The 16,266-nt window shown below is 38.9% G+C and overlaps 1 protein-coding gene across 8 annotated transcripts in view; it reads left to right on the forward strand.

Annotated features, from left to right (window-relative positions):
- Positions 1–16,266, forward strand: part of uggt2 (UDP-glucose glycoprotein glucosyltransferase 2) — a 39,962-nt gene that overhangs the window by 3,582 nt on the left and 20,114 nt on the right. For 6 of the 8 annotated variants that reach the window (XM_040147771.1, XM_040147774.1, XM_040147769.1 and 3 more), the window contains 19 exons: positions 1,340–1,452; positions 1,662–1,839; positions 3,268–3,364; positions 3,443–3,515; positions 3,686–3,786; positions 4,118–4,217; positions 4,665–4,725; positions 5,037–5,128; positions 5,303–5,453; positions 6,792–6,911; positions 7,222–7,307; positions 7,439–7,574; positions 7,857–7,988; positions 8,102–8,266; positions 8,678–8,801; positions 8,893–8,991; positions 11,716–11,810; positions 12,424–12,633; positions 15,837–15,968. In XM_040147771.1, the coding sequence (XP_040003705.1) occupies positions 1,340–1,452; positions 1,662–1,839; positions 3,268–3,364; positions 3,443–3,515; positions 3,686–3,786; positions 4,118–4,217; positions 4,665–4,725; positions 5,037–5,128; positions 5,303–5,453; positions 6,792–6,911; positions 7,222–7,307; positions 7,439–7,574; positions 7,857–7,988; positions 8,102–8,266; positions 8,678–8,801; positions 8,893–8,991; positions 11,716–11,810; positions 12,424–12,633; positions 15,837–15,968 (2,265 nt within the window). The remainder of the gene's footprint in view (positions 1–1,339; positions 1,453–1,661; positions 1,840–3,267; positions 3,365–3,442; positions 3,516–3,685; positions 3,787–4,117; positions 4,218–4,664; positions 4,726–5,036; positions 5,129–5,302; positions 5,454–6,791; positions 6,912–7,221; positions 7,308–7,438; positions 7,575–7,856; positions 7,989–8,101; positions 8,267–8,677; positions 8,802–8,892; positions 8,992–11,715; positions 11,811–12,423; positions 12,634–15,836; positions 15,969–16,266) is intronic. The other 2 variants (XM_040147777.1, XM_040147775.1) reach the window with 1 other exon arrangement.

The raw sequence follows: 16,266 nt of genomic DNA on the forward strand, positions 1-16,266 counted from the left end.
ATTGGGCGTACCGGGACAAATCCCGGTGGGCTGTTGCATTAATGGGCCTGTAGACTTTCAAAATTAGTGGTGGCAGGAGTAGAGGACAAGCCAAGAGAGGTCCAGGAACGTGAGGGAGAGCAGCTAGAGCAGCAACATCAATAGCTGAGCTTGAGGAAAGAGTGGAGGAATGTTGCAGAGAGAGGATGGCAACAACACAGGTTTGTAGCCTACTTGCAGTTACTACTCCATCCTCTCATGTTGAACTGAGAGCAGACTGGATACTACAGTGACTGTTACCTCTTGAGGCACAAAGTGGTATTAATGGGTATCACAACAATACATAGTTGTCTTTGACATAATGTCAAAACTGTTATTTCTTTACATTCCGTTGACAATCTTAGTTTACTTTTGAATGTTTTGAACTAAAATATTAACACATTGTCCCTTTAACCCCGGGTTGTCTGCAAGTCTTACTTAAAGTTTTTCTCAATTACTTTGGCACAGCCTTAAATGATAGTAATTATTCTCACACCACTGTGTTAAATACTCCACATCGATAGCTCATTTTCTCACAACAGTACTCGTGTATCTCTGTGGTTTCTCACAGAATCCAAATGTGTAATGGTTATTATCTATAATTGAACAAGTGACAAACAAAGTGAGCGTTGCTGCTTTTTGTATTACTCTCTGATGCATTTATCAACATGCTCATTATGCATATCCTTATATGCAAAATATTCCATATTCAGTCTAAACTTTCAGACATAAAAGATTAATACATTTCAAATCTTGCCTTGTCATAATGCCAAAATAACTGATAACAGATGAATCTGAAATTCATCAGCCATTTTAGTTCAGCCTATCTTACATAAATATGGACCCAGCAGACATCAGAGAGAGAGAAAAAGGGGTGTCAAAACACATGATGGTTTGAAAGAAGGGAAAGTAGGACAGAATGGACAGGGAAAAGATGCTTCATGTGAATCCATAACATCAGAGGCCAAAAGATTTTTTCCACAGTGAGCAAATATGAGAAGTGAAAGGCTGTGATTTTGGTTGTGGAAGTTAATTTCTGCAGTAGTTCTGTGTGTGTGTGTGTGTGTGTGTGTGTGTGTGTGTGTTATATATATCTACACACACATACATATATATATATAGTGCTGGAATTTGTAAAAAGAGACCTGCCATGTTGTATTTATTTATTCTTTTTTTAATCGAAACTGCATCACAGAGCTATGATCATATGCGTTTTAATGTTTATAAATCTTATGGGAACAAAACACAGATGCTGGAGGTATTAGCATCTTGTTGTGGCCAGTGGGTTATAGAACATTTTTCTCCCTCCTGCACTTAACAGATAGCCAGGGATGAGCCTCCACCTGAAGCTTGCCCTGCTTTTGTCTCCATCCATGGTCAACATAGCTGCAGTACCAAAGATATCAAGAAGCTCCTGAAGGCAGCTGCAGGAAGGTAATATGAAATGACACTGTTTCCCTCTTTGTGGATAAACTCATTCTGTAGAGCTGAAAAGGATAATAAGTTTACGTAGTTATTTTGTTATTAGAATTTTATTCTTTGATGCTTTCACTGGCTGCATTTAGCCTTTGATGAATGTAGAAATGTTTTTGATAGAAATGATCTTATTTCTGGAATGTCTTTCTATTTCCAAATGTTTGCAGGCCAAAACCATATTTATACAAGAATGATCGCACATATCTTGGGGTCAATAAAACAGATGTGCCAGTTGTGATCCTCTATGCTGAGATTGGAACCAAGAAGTTCACCTCTTTTCATAAGGTGTTGTCTGAGAAAGCTCAGCAGGGCACACTTATATATGTGCTGCGGCATTTTGTAGCGGTGAGTAGCAATGTCTTTACAGCCATTTTAAAGTGATGTTCCACTGATTGCACTGATGGACTTGTCAGTGGATAAATTACCTAGTAATCTAACTGCTGCTTATATCTTTTGTTTTTCAAACACAAGCGCTCTGTTAGGTTCTAAAGGATAAGGCTTGTGATATTCTCTATTTTTTGTATTGTCAGCAAATCCCATGAATTATATAAAACCTACAATAAATTTATCCTACTGACAAATATTGCCTGTGCAGCCAAAGCCCAATATAGCTTATATGCTGCATCTGTTCCATAGACCTCCATTGTTTCATCTTTACTTAGAAGATAGCACTATTGCAGTGATACAACTGTGATGCATTATTCCTTTTAGTGTAATGCACACAAAAGCAATGATCATCAAATGATTGATTTAACAGATTGCGTTACTCACCAATGTTAAAGAGAAGAATTTACAGATTTCTCAAATTCTATTGAAAACTCAACATCTATCTGAGATATAGATGCCATTTGAGGGAATTAAAAGTGCTTCTCTTTTAGATGTGTGTTGAAAAAAAAAAACGTAGAGCGTAGGTGTGGAAGTCCTGATTGTGCCTGTGAAAGACTGAGGTAGTGCTATGAATGTGGGTGACATTAGTGTCAAGGTTGAATGTTCTTGAATCTTTTGCTGTATGGGGCGGTCCATGTGCTTGTCATTCCCACTGGCAAAATAATTTAAAGCATATATCTTTCATTGACTAAAGTATTGAACAATCCTCTCTGATTAACAGACAGCTTATATGTAGTTATACACAACAAGGTCAAAAGAATGTGGATGCCTGATCACTGCGCCCATATTTAATGCACTTGGCACGGATGTTGGGCAATAAGACCTGGCTTGCGAACGGCATTCCCACTCAACCAAAAATGGTTGGATGGATTTAGGGTTAGGGAACAAAGGGCCTACCCCAAACAGTTAAATAACAGCTACAGGGCGTTATCCATCCTCCACTGAACTTTACAGTTACACTTTGCATTCAGACAGGGAGGAATCTCCTGACATCTGCCATACTCAGATTTGTTCATCAGACTGCCAGAGTCCAATGAGAGTCTACTTTACACCATTACAGCCAAATCCTGGCATTGTGCATCCTGGTCTTAGGCTTGTGTGCTGCAAGTATCTCTCTTCCTAATGGTGATTCCAGAAGGAGTGTGGACATTGATGGTTGGTGGTTGCAAATACAGAAAAAATTATTTTTTTGTGTACCAACATTCAGCCTACTGCGCTGAGGCTAGGTCATTGTTGCTTCTAGACATTTCCCTTGCATAACAGCAGTTACAGCAGACCAGGGTAAAAAACTGACTGATTGTTATATTGGAAAAATCACATCTTATGTAAGAAAAACTCTGCACAGTTTAATATTCAAGCCATTACTATGCTTCTCACTTGCTGCAGGATCCAAAACCTCAAAAGATGCTTTTATCTGGCTATGGTGTTGAGTTGGCTATCAAAAGCACAGAATACAAAGCTGTGGATGACACCAAAGTAAAAGGTCAGTTGGTGACTTTTCAAAAGTGTTCTGGAGGTCCCTTTGTCCAAGGCAATTAAACACAAATCTTCTGCTTTATAGATTCAAAGACAGCTATAAATACAGAGGATGATGATAACGATGAAGTCCAAGGATTCTTTTTTGGAACATTAAAGTAAGTAGCTTAACGGTAACATGTCCGTTGCTATTCAGATTTTTTTAAAACCTGTATTTTCTGTTATTGCTGCAGCGCATTCCATGCTTTGTGAGACTTGATTAAGAGATAAAAAGAAATCCTTGCCTTATATTTGTATCTTCCTATTTTTGTTTTACCTCCTTTTTAAGGAAGTCTCATCCTGAACTACAGGAGAACCTTGTTGAGCTCCGCAAACATCTTCTGGAGAGCACCAATGACATGGCTCCTCTCAAAGTGTGGGAAATGCAAGGTATTAGTCCTCTATTTCAGTTGTTCAGTGATTGTAAGAAAAAAAGTTCATCAGTATAGTTGGAAAGTACAATGTGGGATTTTGTTGTTTTAGCTTTGGATTTACTGTATATTAATTTATCAGTGGCAGGAGATGCTTTTATTTTGTACTGTTGGCTTTGACTAATAGTTAATAATTTTAATACAGGCAGTGTGTCATAGCATATTTAATATAATCTCCTCTGATTGCCTTGCATGGATTTATTTTGTCTAAACATAATGTGCATTTGTGTGTGTTTGTGGGTGTGTGTGTATATATATGTGTTGATGATTTCATTACTCGATCTCCACAGATCTAAGTTTCCAAGCAGCTGCCAGAATCATGTCCATTCCAAAGTTTGATGCTTTGAAGCTCATGCGAGACCTTAGTCAGAACTTTCCAAGCAAAGCCAGGTAAGAAAAGTTATCTTATTTTCTCTCCCTGGCTGAGTGGCTGCCACAATTGGTACCATTCCAAAATCTAGCTTTTTTTTGGAGCCCAACTCTGTGTTACAATGTGTGAATCCATCCACAACAAATGCTGTTATTTAATTGCACTTTTTTATAAACCCATTTGTTTGAGTTTATTACTTTTCCCCTTTGAAACCTATTACTTCCACAATAAATACATCTGTTGTAAAGAGATATAATAAGCTTTTCTGATGTTTCCTTAATTTTGCTCAGACAGCTTGTAATAACACCAAAAAGTGCTGAGTAAGAGTCAAGTGTTTACAGGGAATTGACTGCAAACGTACCATCTTGAGGCCCACAGGTTCTTGGAGATTGAAACTGGAATTTTACAGTCGGCTGGGGATATGGTAAAAGCTGATGGTGACTATACATGTTTTACTGTTCCCACAGATCACTGACAAGAGTGGCCGTAAAGCAGGAAATGAGAAAAGAAATTGAGGAGAACCAAAAGGTGCGATATCATAAGCAGCGTTAGCCAAATGATAGTGCAAGAGGTTTTCTTTGATAACATCCTTAGCCATTGCACCAGTTTTATTTTAGAGAATGAGTTTCTAATCTGTATCTTAAATAAATTGTATAGCAGCATCAAATGTGACATTTTATTCTTGCTTTTCTCTTATTCTTTGTTTATGCTTTATCTTTTCTGTTTGCCGCTGTAGTCTCTGTGCACATTTTTTCTTGTTGAAAGAGCAGACATTAAAGGTAGAACCACTCATTTGGGGGTTTTGGCATTCAACTAACACTTTGAGCTTATTCTTTCAGCATCTCAGTGAGACTATTGGTGTTCACCCGGGAGATGGGGAGATCTTCATCAATGGACTGCACATTGATCTGGACATTCAAAACCCTTTCAGGTAGGAACTAAGCAGGAGGGACGGGTGGTCTGCCTGTGCTCTCCCCAGAAAGCTTCAGACGTATGCATCAGCTCAGTAATCTTGTTGCAACAAAATCAGAGTTAGCTGCATTTTAAGCCAGTGCCACACAGCTAATATGTCTATAGAAAATAACCTGTGATTTTGCATTTACAGCATTTTGGACATCCTCAGAGGAGAGGCCAGGGTCTTGGAGGGGCTTCATAACCTAGGCATAAAAGGAGAACATCAGGGCAAGCTTCTGAGGTTACCTGTGAACGCTGTGGATGACAGCTATGCCTTAGACATCAGACATCCATCTATAATGGTGAGTCCTTTCCAGAAGAGTTATTCATCTGGCCCAGATCTACACTGCAGGTGTTTTTTCTTCTTTGTGTACTTGCACCAAGGTGTGTATTAGTGGATCAGTCATCAGGCTATTGCAAAAGTCTCAAGCCTGCCAGAAACCTCATTTATCAACTTGGAAGTCAGCCAAGAAAATCTATCAAATTAAAAACTTGCAAGTTTTCATTTTGGCCCCTCTGGCCATTTTAATATCTAGGTACTATACAAATGCCTAAGAAATGAAGATATTAAGCCTGTCATTTCCACTTACATCTCTCCTAGAGACTATGTATAATATGTGCATAGTATCTCCTAGAGAGAGACTTACATCTCTGTAGGAGAGAGAGAGGGGCTCACGTGGAAGGAGAGAGAAGACAGTGTGTAAGAGCGATAATGACACTCTGCCAGTGAGGCAAACATTTACTGCATGGGGAGGTTTGTGAATTACGGAGAGAAAGACCACTGTTCCTTATCTAATATCCTTCTCTGATGGTGAATAGTAGAGCTTTATAACAAGTGCACATGTTAAATGTATACACATCAGCTTACAACATATTTCTACCGACAGAACTATACAGTGATGTGCTGTGCCACATCATATAATACTGACTTTATTTACATACATGAAATTACATTGTTAAAGTATATTTAAGTTGAATCGATACACCTTGTGATTAAATATTCCAGGTATAAAACAGTTAAAAAGGAAATAAGTTATTCTTTCAATACCCAGTGTAAAACTGTACAGTATCTTGGAGCTCTTGACAAACAGCAGGATACGGTTATCATCACACTGACTCATTAATATGAATTACAGGGTGTAGTTGCTGTTAACAATGCAGCCACACCAATAAATTCAGCGATTCCAGCACTGGATACTTAACCTCTGTGAATTTTTGAAAGTGAAAGTTTGGAATCAGAAATAGTGGGGGAGGCTTGTTCTGCTGAAGGCTACAAGGCCGAATGGGGGGGAAAAAAAAAAACAAAAGCAAAAGAGTAAGTTATTTATAGGCCCCACTAACCCATTTCAGTAAACCAAGTATTGTAACTGGGTGTAGCGAGTTGTCATTTACATGCAACATTTTGATAAATGATCCTCTAAAAACAAAACCCTGAATAAAAAAAGATTAATTACTTTTTGAGTGCTTTAGTACAGTATGAACCATTGCCGTGACTACAGAGGAAATGTTGTTAAAATTTATAAAACGCCTTGAGAATTGTCCTTGATTGAGGTCCTGAATCTTTACCTCTTCCAGAGTTGCTGTTCTGTTACTGGCACTTAACTCATGAAGGTTAATTCTTTATGTTCTTTACTTTACAGTGGATAAATGACATAGAGAATGACCCAATGTACCGCAGCTGGCCAACGGGTGTACAGGAGCTCCTCAGAGCCACCTTTCCTGGAGTAATTCGTCAGATCCGACGCAATTTCTTCAACCTGGTGAGTTGAAAGCAGAAGGGAAAGGAATTGAGGACAGTCTTCATCGTAGCACAGTTGTTATGTTGACATAACTGTACCCTGTGAAGCTTTCTGGATGTGTCTGACTCTTCTGCAAGACTCAATCCAATATTTTTTTGTCAAATTGTGGGGTGTTTGCCATCATAACATATCACTTAGAACAGACAGACACACTGACACAAAAGAGCATACAGAGTACATTTGGAATACTTAATATTGCCTTTGATTAACAAAATAGTCTGAGACACGGTGGATTGTTCTGTTAGCTATCTGAGTATACGTTTGTTGTTAGGTGCTGTTCCTAGATCCAGTACAAGAAGAAAGTGTTGAGCTAGTGAAACTAGCAGAGCTTTTCTACAAGCATAAGATTCCCCTGAGGTTGGTGCTGTTATTTCTCACGCCTCCACAGCTGTTTATGTGGTCCACTCTTGGCATTTATAATCTTTACCAGGTAGTGATTCCCATTTCACCTGCAAATTGAATACTTGTTTTTGCCCCTTCTTTTATAGAATTGGATTTGTGTTTGTTGTCAACACCAAGGATGAAATTGATGGCTTCTCAGATGCAGGGGTTGGATTTTACAGACTACTGAATTACATTGCAGACGAGTACGATTTATCCCAGGCTTTGATGTCCATGGTCTCAGTAAGTATATCCGGTATATAAATCTTTTTTGTTTTAGCGAGCACTTCCTGAAGAATAACTAAAGCGCACTCCCAGCCAGCTCATATCTCTTAGTGCCTTGGAAGTCAGTTGTTTTATTGTGCCTCATGTTATCCCAAGGTGTGAAACATTATTGAACATGATGAGTCAATGGGATTTCTCTTCTGATATCAGCTCTTCAAACAGAGCTGGAAATTATTGACACTGGCAGGGATCTGAAGACACTGATGTTAAAATCTGGATTGACTTGCCGCTCTCTTGCAGCTGTACAACAAAGTAGATGTAGGAGAGAAGCTGTCTGTTGATACACTCTCTGCTTACCTGAAGAGAAAATTCCCTAAAGCCAGTCCTGAAAGGATTCTAGGTGTAGAATCTGAGTATGATGACAAAAGAAAGGTAAGGAACTTAAATGGTTCTCTCTTTTGTCTTTGTGTTCATTTGAAATTACTTAATCATCAATTAAATTGAAGCAACAGCCCAGGATTTAGTCCATGTTTTGTTTGCTCCAGGATGGTGCCCTCTTCTACAAAAAGACTGGCCTGGGTGCCCTACCATTGGCTTTATTTAATGGAGTCCCTCTGAGCCCAGATGAGATGGACCCAGATGAGCTGGAGACCATCATCCTGCAGCGCATAATGGACACCACCACCACCTTCCAGAGAGCTGTCTTTATGGTACGACAAGTCTGTATGGAAAGAGACCCACTCTTCATATTCAACCTACCAGAGTTTATTTTTGTACTATGAAGTAGAACATTTAGATTAATACACATGCATAAGTAGAAGAAACAAACATTAAAAAACTGTACCAGTCGCAGTTCGTTCGTGCGAATAGTATGCATACAAGTAATATTTCACACACTAGCCTGAGGTTACTGTTTGCTAGACATTAGCCATTGGTTAACGTTGACGCTCTTTGATTAGTTAAGTAAAGAAACATATCTGTGATATAATACTTGGCTCTCTATGTATTATCATAGTATGCATCTATGTATAAGATGTAGGGCATACACAAGATCCAATACATCCTTATGGATTGATGTTCTCAGTGACATAACTGTCATCTGTTTTGTCCTTTGCCTACAGGGTCAGTTAACTGAGGGCTCAGATGTGGTGGACTATCTAATGGAGCAGGCCAATGTGGTTCCCAGGATGAACCCTCTTATCCTAAGCACTGACCGGAAGTACCTAGACTTCACGGCCAAACCAGGTGACCTGTGCTATTCATCATCTACCATCCAATATTGACTCACCATCTATATTCCTCTCATGTTTTTAATTTTTCATTCTTGGTTCTGCAGTTGTAGATGATTGGGAGGACACAACTATGTTTTCATACTTGGATGCCAGAGACAAGACAGCTGTGGTGGCTAAGAGAATGAAGTACTTTACAAATAGCGGTAAGACGTTACTTAATTTCATGCCTTGCTTTCCCAATAAACACAATTTCAGATGAATTTAAACCATGTCATTTGCAAAACAGTGACTTGCAACAGTCTAAATAATTCAAGCATTTGCATCTTGTCACCCAAAGTAGAACAGCTACCTTGTAAAACAAGCAGTATCTAAACAAAAATGATTCCTACACTGCTTTACTAATCTATGAAAATGTGAAATTGACCTTTGTTAAGGGAGACAGGCTGCACCTCCAGCAAGATAATTGCTAGATCTGCTTACTGGCTTTCAGCCAGCAGTCTAAATGGTCATGAGCGCTGCATTTCACAGCTCAGATTCAGAGTGTGGGTGTCTTAGTGAAGCTGAAGAGGCTGATTTCCATCCTGCCTCTGTGGACTAGCTGACTGGCTGACTGCCTGATTTTCTGACTTACTGATTAACTGGGGGGGAATATAACTATGACAGGTGGCACAATTCTCCTCTAATATACTCAGCTCTCTTCCAGATGTTTCATTCTGTCTCACCTCTCAAACAAAAACTGAACCTTCACTGTAACGGCTGTGCCTCATTTTCCTTTATTCGATTTCACCTGATTATCAGTGAGTAACCATGGTGAAGACTCCTTTAAATGATAACTAAGAGCCACGTACAGTCCTCTTTGAAATGATTGGCACCCCTGAATTTTAACTACAGATTTTAGAATATCTTCAAAAATAAATGTAAATTAAACGATTATGTACAATCAAAATATTTATTAAAGTGTCCAAAGTCATTGAACAACAGAAACAAAAAAATGCTTTCATATCGTGAAATTTAAAAAAAAAAGTACACTTGACAATATTACTGGCACCCTTTTGATGAATTTACATTAGTTTCTGAAACAAATAAACCAAATGAGACTCAACTGTTTTCCGTGTTCACATGACCTGAATTAACTAATGAATGACGGTTGTACTTCATAAAGAGGGGCTGATTGTTTCCAGTTTCTTTCTCTTAGTTTCTTTCTCTTATCTCTGGCGAAGACAAGGGAGCTGTCTGAGTGCATCGGAAATGCTTTTACCAAACAATGACTCAGAAATAATTCCAAAGGCTACAAGGCAATCACCAAAGATCTTGAAATCCTTGTTTCAACAGTTCGTAATGTTTCAAAAGTTTGTTATGTTATTAAGAAGTTTCACAGTCATAAAACTGTTAAGATGCTTCCAGGACATAGTGCTAAGAAAAACTCAATGAGAGAAGTCTGCAAAGATTGATGTGGATTAAGAAAAAAACACCAAGCAAGACATCTAAAGAACTTCAGGCTGACCTGGAACAATCTTGTCTAGTGGTGGTTTCAGCCTGTACCATACACCACACACTAAACCAAGTAAGGCTCCATGGGCGAAGGCCAAGGAGGACACCACTATTGAAAGAGAGGCACAAAAAGGCAAAACTACTGTTCGCAAAAACTTTCATAGATGAACCACAGTCTTCCCGAGATAATGTTCTATGGACAAGTTAAATCAAAGTAGAGCTCCCTCGGAATGCAAAGCATCAGTTTGTTTACAGGTGACGAAATGAAGCCCAAAAGGAATAGAACGTGAATGGTGCCAATAATTGTGTCTGGGGTATATTTTTTGTTTGTATTATTTCACTATTAAGCATGTTTTGCTTTGGTTTGTTTTTTTAAATTTTCTTTTGTTAAGTAACCTGTAAGCATTAAGGTTGACATTGAGAGCTCAAAAATACAGTGACCCTCCACTGTTGCTTGGATTTTACACTCAGTGGCCACCTTATTGAATACACCTATATCCCAGCTTCCTAATGCAAATATGTAATCAGCCAATCATGTGGCAGTAACTCATTGCATAAAAGCACGCAGACATGGTCAAGGATGTCAGGTGTTGTTCAGACTAAACATCAGAATGGGGAATAAATGGGATCTAAGGGACTTTGACCGTGGAATAATTATTTCTTTCCTGATGGGGTGGTTCAGCGAGCAACATTTCAGTGCAAAAATGCCTTTTGAACGGGAGAGGTCAGTGGACTTCAAGCTGGCTGGGAGGCAAGAATACCTCTAATAACCCTGTGTTATAACAGAGGAGTGCAGAAGAGCATCTCTGGAAACAAGTCAAACTTTGAAGTAGATGGGCTACATCAGCAGACCACATTGGGCTCCACTCCTATTATCTAAGACCAGGAAACTGAGGCTACACTGAGCATTAGCTCATCTAAACTGCACAGTACAAGATTGGAAAACATCACCTAGTCTAAATAAATCTCGATTTTCATTGTTATTAACATGTAGATGGAAGGGTCAGAATTTGGTGTAAACAACATGAGTTCACAGATCCATCTTACACCATGTCCACAGTTCAGGATGGTAGTCTAATGGTGCAGGGAATATATTATTGGCACAAATTAGGCCCCTTAATACTGATTGAGCATTGTTTTAAAAACTGCAGCCTACCTTTGTATTGTTGCTGATCATGTGCATCCCTCTGTAGCCACAATCTACCCTTCTAATGGCTGCTTCCAGCAGGATCCGAACCATGTCACAAAGCACACATCATCTTAAGCTGGTTCCACCAACATGACAATAAGTTCAGTGAACTTAAGTGACCTGTGGTGTGTTTTTTTGACCATAATCTTACAGTCACCGGTTAGAATGTGTTATAACAAGATCCTTAAATTGAATATGGTTTGATATGTATTTAGTGTACTATAGAGTTTTTGCTCTTTTATCTCAGATGAAGATGGGATGAGTACTGTAACCATGTGGATAGCTGGAGATTTAGAGAGGGTTTCAGGAAGAAAGCTGTTGCTCAATGCTCTGAAACATGTGGTGAGTATCAACACCTCTTTCTATCATATCATGCTTTAGTTTGTGTGGTCTTGACAATATGTCACAAGCCTTAAGTTCTTGGAAGGAATGAATGCTGACTCAGTCAATGATAATTTTCACATTGCCCTGTCTTTCCCACAAATCTTGCACTTGTTGTCCTCACATACAAGCAGAAGAGACGAATAACATTAAGATGGTTTAGATACTGATTATGAGGACAGGTCCTTCTTTTTATTACCAAAAACCAAAAATAAATTTACTTTGAAAATGAATTTTCTGCCGTGTGCTCTCACAAAAATCACCAATTCAGATGTCTCTAAAATAAAACAGATGTCTCTGTTGTTACACCGCAGATGAATAAGGTGTCATACAGCGAGTAAGCATTTTCTGTTTGTCATGAAAAAAAGATTATTTTCTAGTAGAATACGTAAAACATGAGAAACCTTTACTGTTACTTTTAAGCACTCAACGCTCTCTCCTCCCAGTGCTCTTCCTCAGTAACACCTGCAGTTTCTGGAAATATGAAAATGTGTGATATCTCTGTGAATTATATCACTGCTGTTTTTTTGTGTGTGTCTGTGTGTGTGTCTGTGTGTGTCCGCGCGCACACAAGCAGAATGCCAGCCCTGGAGTGCGTGTGGGGGTGATAGATAACCCCAGCGGAAAGCCCAGCGAAGATAACACTGTGCTGTACAGGGCTATCTGGGCCTCTTTCCTCACCCAGAAGAAGAAAGCTGCACTAGAGTTTGTACAAAAACTCCTGAAAGAGGAAAGCAGCCAGCTCCTCCAGCAAGGCACCAAGATGAAGGACTTACTAATGCAGGTAAAGGAGGGATTAAGAAATGCAGTTCTCTTTTTTTTTTTATCTGATGATATTTTGATATAAGGTAAATGTGGCCTTGTTTTGTCATTCGTGAAGGCTGCATTACAGTCATTTATTTATTTTATTTTTTTACTGACCAAAATGTATCCATAGCACCAAGTATGAAAAGTAGTCATGAACTGAAAGCTGGCTTCTTTTGTCTGGTCAGATTCCTAATCAAACTCATGATTTGATCAGATAGAATGTTTTAAATCAAAGTATTGCCAAATTTAGGCTTCATATAGGCAAGGTTTTTGTGTATAACTGCTTGTGTTTAAACAACATTTAACACTTTTGAAAAATGCAAAAATCAATTTAATGGAAATACTTAATAATTTATATTTCTCAAACTGAAGTATCAAAAAAAGGATTGTTGTGGTTATTAGTAATGAAAGTCAAGACTCAACATTTTGATTATTCTTAGTGAAACAGTTATTGATTGAAACTGTTATCTGTATAAGGTTATGACATTATAATGAGATATTTGGTAAGAAATACTGTCTAGGCCTTGTACTGGGGAGCTGCACCCCAGAAAGTTCAAAAGGTCTACCTGACATTAAAAGTCAAACTCCCAAAATAATTTAAATATGGCTTATCATCATGGTTTCACTCACATTAACAGTCACACTTCAAAGAGACCTGCTTAGCCTTGTTTCCAGTTATTCAGGCATTGAAACGTGACCATATTGCGGTGTTGAAGTATATTAAAATGTCAGTTTTGTTATGTTAATTTAAATAGTGTCTGCTAATTAGTGAGAAGTATAACCAAGATGGTAGGTAGATAGACTGCACTTAGATAGCGCTTTTCTAGTCTTATCGACCACTCAAAGTGCTTTACACTGCATCCCCCATTCACCCATTCACACACACTCGCACATACCATAGCCATCAGGGGCAATTTGGGGTTCAGGTATCTTGCCTGAGGACCCTTCAACATGCACACTGGAGGAGCTGGGGATCGAACCATTAGTGGATGATCCACTCTACCTCTTGAGCCACAGCCGCGGCACACTTTCATATGATTTTTGGTTTCTAGCACATGTGATCTGCTTCCTGACAGACAGAAAGGAAGAGTTTATATGAATATTTTTGAAAGTAATATGTGAGAATTAGATATCTCCTATCTGCAAAATTGCTGAAGTGTGTCAACACTAGCAGTAAACATAGAAATCCTCTGATGCCACTAATCGATACTTATAAGAAAATTAGAATTTATTATCTGCTGTGTTAAACACATGAATGGATTTGAGGTTAGGTGGTGGAATCCTACTTCTTGTTTCTTCTGACATGACAGGAATTTGTCAGAAGATCCATGGCCAGCTAAGTAAACTAGGAAGCATAGAAACAATGCAGCGGTATTGGTTGTATGACACAAAATGTATCCAATCAACAAGTGAGATGCCATCACGCCATGTAAAATCTTTTGTCAAGGTATATGTAATTATATATTGTGTTACTGATATGTGATGCGGTATGCTTAGTTTTCTGAAAATTCAGTTGATAAACAATCTAGACGTAAAATAACCAAATGGATAGGTGTGTGTTACACTAAAACTATGTGTGAAGTACCTGAGAAATCAAGTTACTTCATCTCTTTGATGCAAAATCCTATAAACCCAATACTCCCATTTAACAGTCTTGCTCATTGATTTGCAACACTGCATGCAATGGGCTAATACAACCAGAGATATTAAAGGGATAGCGGCTTCAGTATAAATAGTGTAGCAAAAGCTCCCTGGTCTGATATATATATATTGTCACATGGTATACAATGTCATATTCAACACCTTACAGATACAGACGACTACAGTGGGAGAGTTACTGCGTTTAAAAATAAGGAATTAATTTGTTTTTTGATTTTTTTTTCTATCAAACTTTAGGTTAAGAGATACAACATTTCGCAAAGGTGTATCTTTGTGAAATGGGAGGAATGTTACTTCGTACTCATATTAGTGATAACATTTTAGGCAGAACCACTTGCTGAGATTTGTCTGCCACTGCTTTCTTGATTCAAGTGCACAGTCGGGGGGAAATAGTGATTGATGAGCCCAACTTCCCATTCCTCTCCTGAACATCAGCCAGCCGAATACATTTAGAGCATGCATGATGCTCCACAGTCTGTGGATACCAAGGCAAGCAGCCTACTCGCTGTCAGTTCCACTTGATCTGTCACAGGGGCCAACACAAGGCAGGCTCCACACTCAGAATCTTTAAGTAAAAAGCACTGGTGTAAACCTTGTCTCTGGGACCTGATGAATAGCCGAGCTCCTGCTCACCATTCGTGGTTGTGTGAGCCACATGTGTTCAACCAAGCCTGACCATCACTCTGCTGCTGTAAGCCATCTACAACCACTAGTATGGTTCTAGATGGCTTACAGCACTCCATGTTGTAGTGTGCAGTATACACCCACGCAGCCTTGCACATAGGAAAACAAATTCTCAGGCACTAATCAACAAATCAGCTTACAAGCGAGCTCCCATCTCTCACCTCAGGAAAAGTCATACAGCGCAGGTTACATTTGGGACCATCCATAACCAAATGCCCTGCACTTATAGCAGCCTTAAACAATGGGGAGACAATGCCTGGAAATAGCAATGGACAGATAGGTAGGAGGTGGCTGTGTGAGTTGAGACACAGAGTCAAGGGATATGAGTTTATTATTGGCTGCCAGACAGACTTGCTGACTGGATTGTGCTGACATTATTGGTATTTCACCTGTTCTCCTGAGGAGGGAAATGTTAGAGAAACTAATAACCTGACTCCACAAACCATCCACACTCCCACACCTAATTTGTTATAGACAAAAATGGCAGAGGCATAATTAAGAGTTTGTTATATTAATTACAAATTGATTAATCTAATTTTCACACATGTGCATTTCTGACAGCTTGCTCCTCTGACTGAAACATTTTAATGTTTGAAAACTGCAGTGATTGCACTGATTTAAGGCATCAATGATATTGGGAATTTTTTGCCTCATATATCATTACTTACATCAATGCATCACTCGGATTTTGTTTTGGACAGACTGTAAAGGGAGAGAAAGGTCCTTGAGCTAGTCTATTGGATCATTCAGTACATCACAAATTCTCAGAAATGTGTGCATTAACAACACAATCAAATTATCTAACACCCTTAAAAAACCTTTTGTCATCTGCTCTAGGAAATGGATGAGGATGCCTTCGAGAAAAAGTTCAACACACTGGAAGTGGATTTTATCCGCAGTCAGCAGCTGTTCTGTCGAGACGTTCTGAAACTGAGTCCTGGAGAGCGGGGAGTGATCAGCAATGGCAGGGTGAGTGGACTTCAACTCCAACACAGTTCACCTAGTATCCTCACTAATGGTTAATTCAGAATACTGATGCTCAGATTTCTGCATTAAAAAAATGGAGTAGACTACACTATATATCAGTGGGGAAAAGCATTGGTTAAATGTTGCTGGTATTGTTTGTTACAATGGAGTAGGATCTCTAAGTTACTGCACTTTAGAGTTTTTCTCCTCTAGTGGAAAACAGAGTGTTTCCTTAGTACTGTTAAATCAGCATGATGTCTGTTTCTGAAAGGTCACAGATGGCACAAACAGCACCTTGCGT

Source organism: Xiphias gladius, chromosome 16, assembly GCF_016859285.1.
Source record: "Xiphias gladius isolate SHS-SW01 ecotype Sanya breed wild chromosome 16, ASM1685928v1, whole genome shotgun sequence".
In the NCBI taxonomy this organism is placed as follows: Eukaryota; Metazoa; Chordata; class Actinopteri; order Istiophoriformes; family Xiphiidae; genus Xiphias; species Xiphias gladius.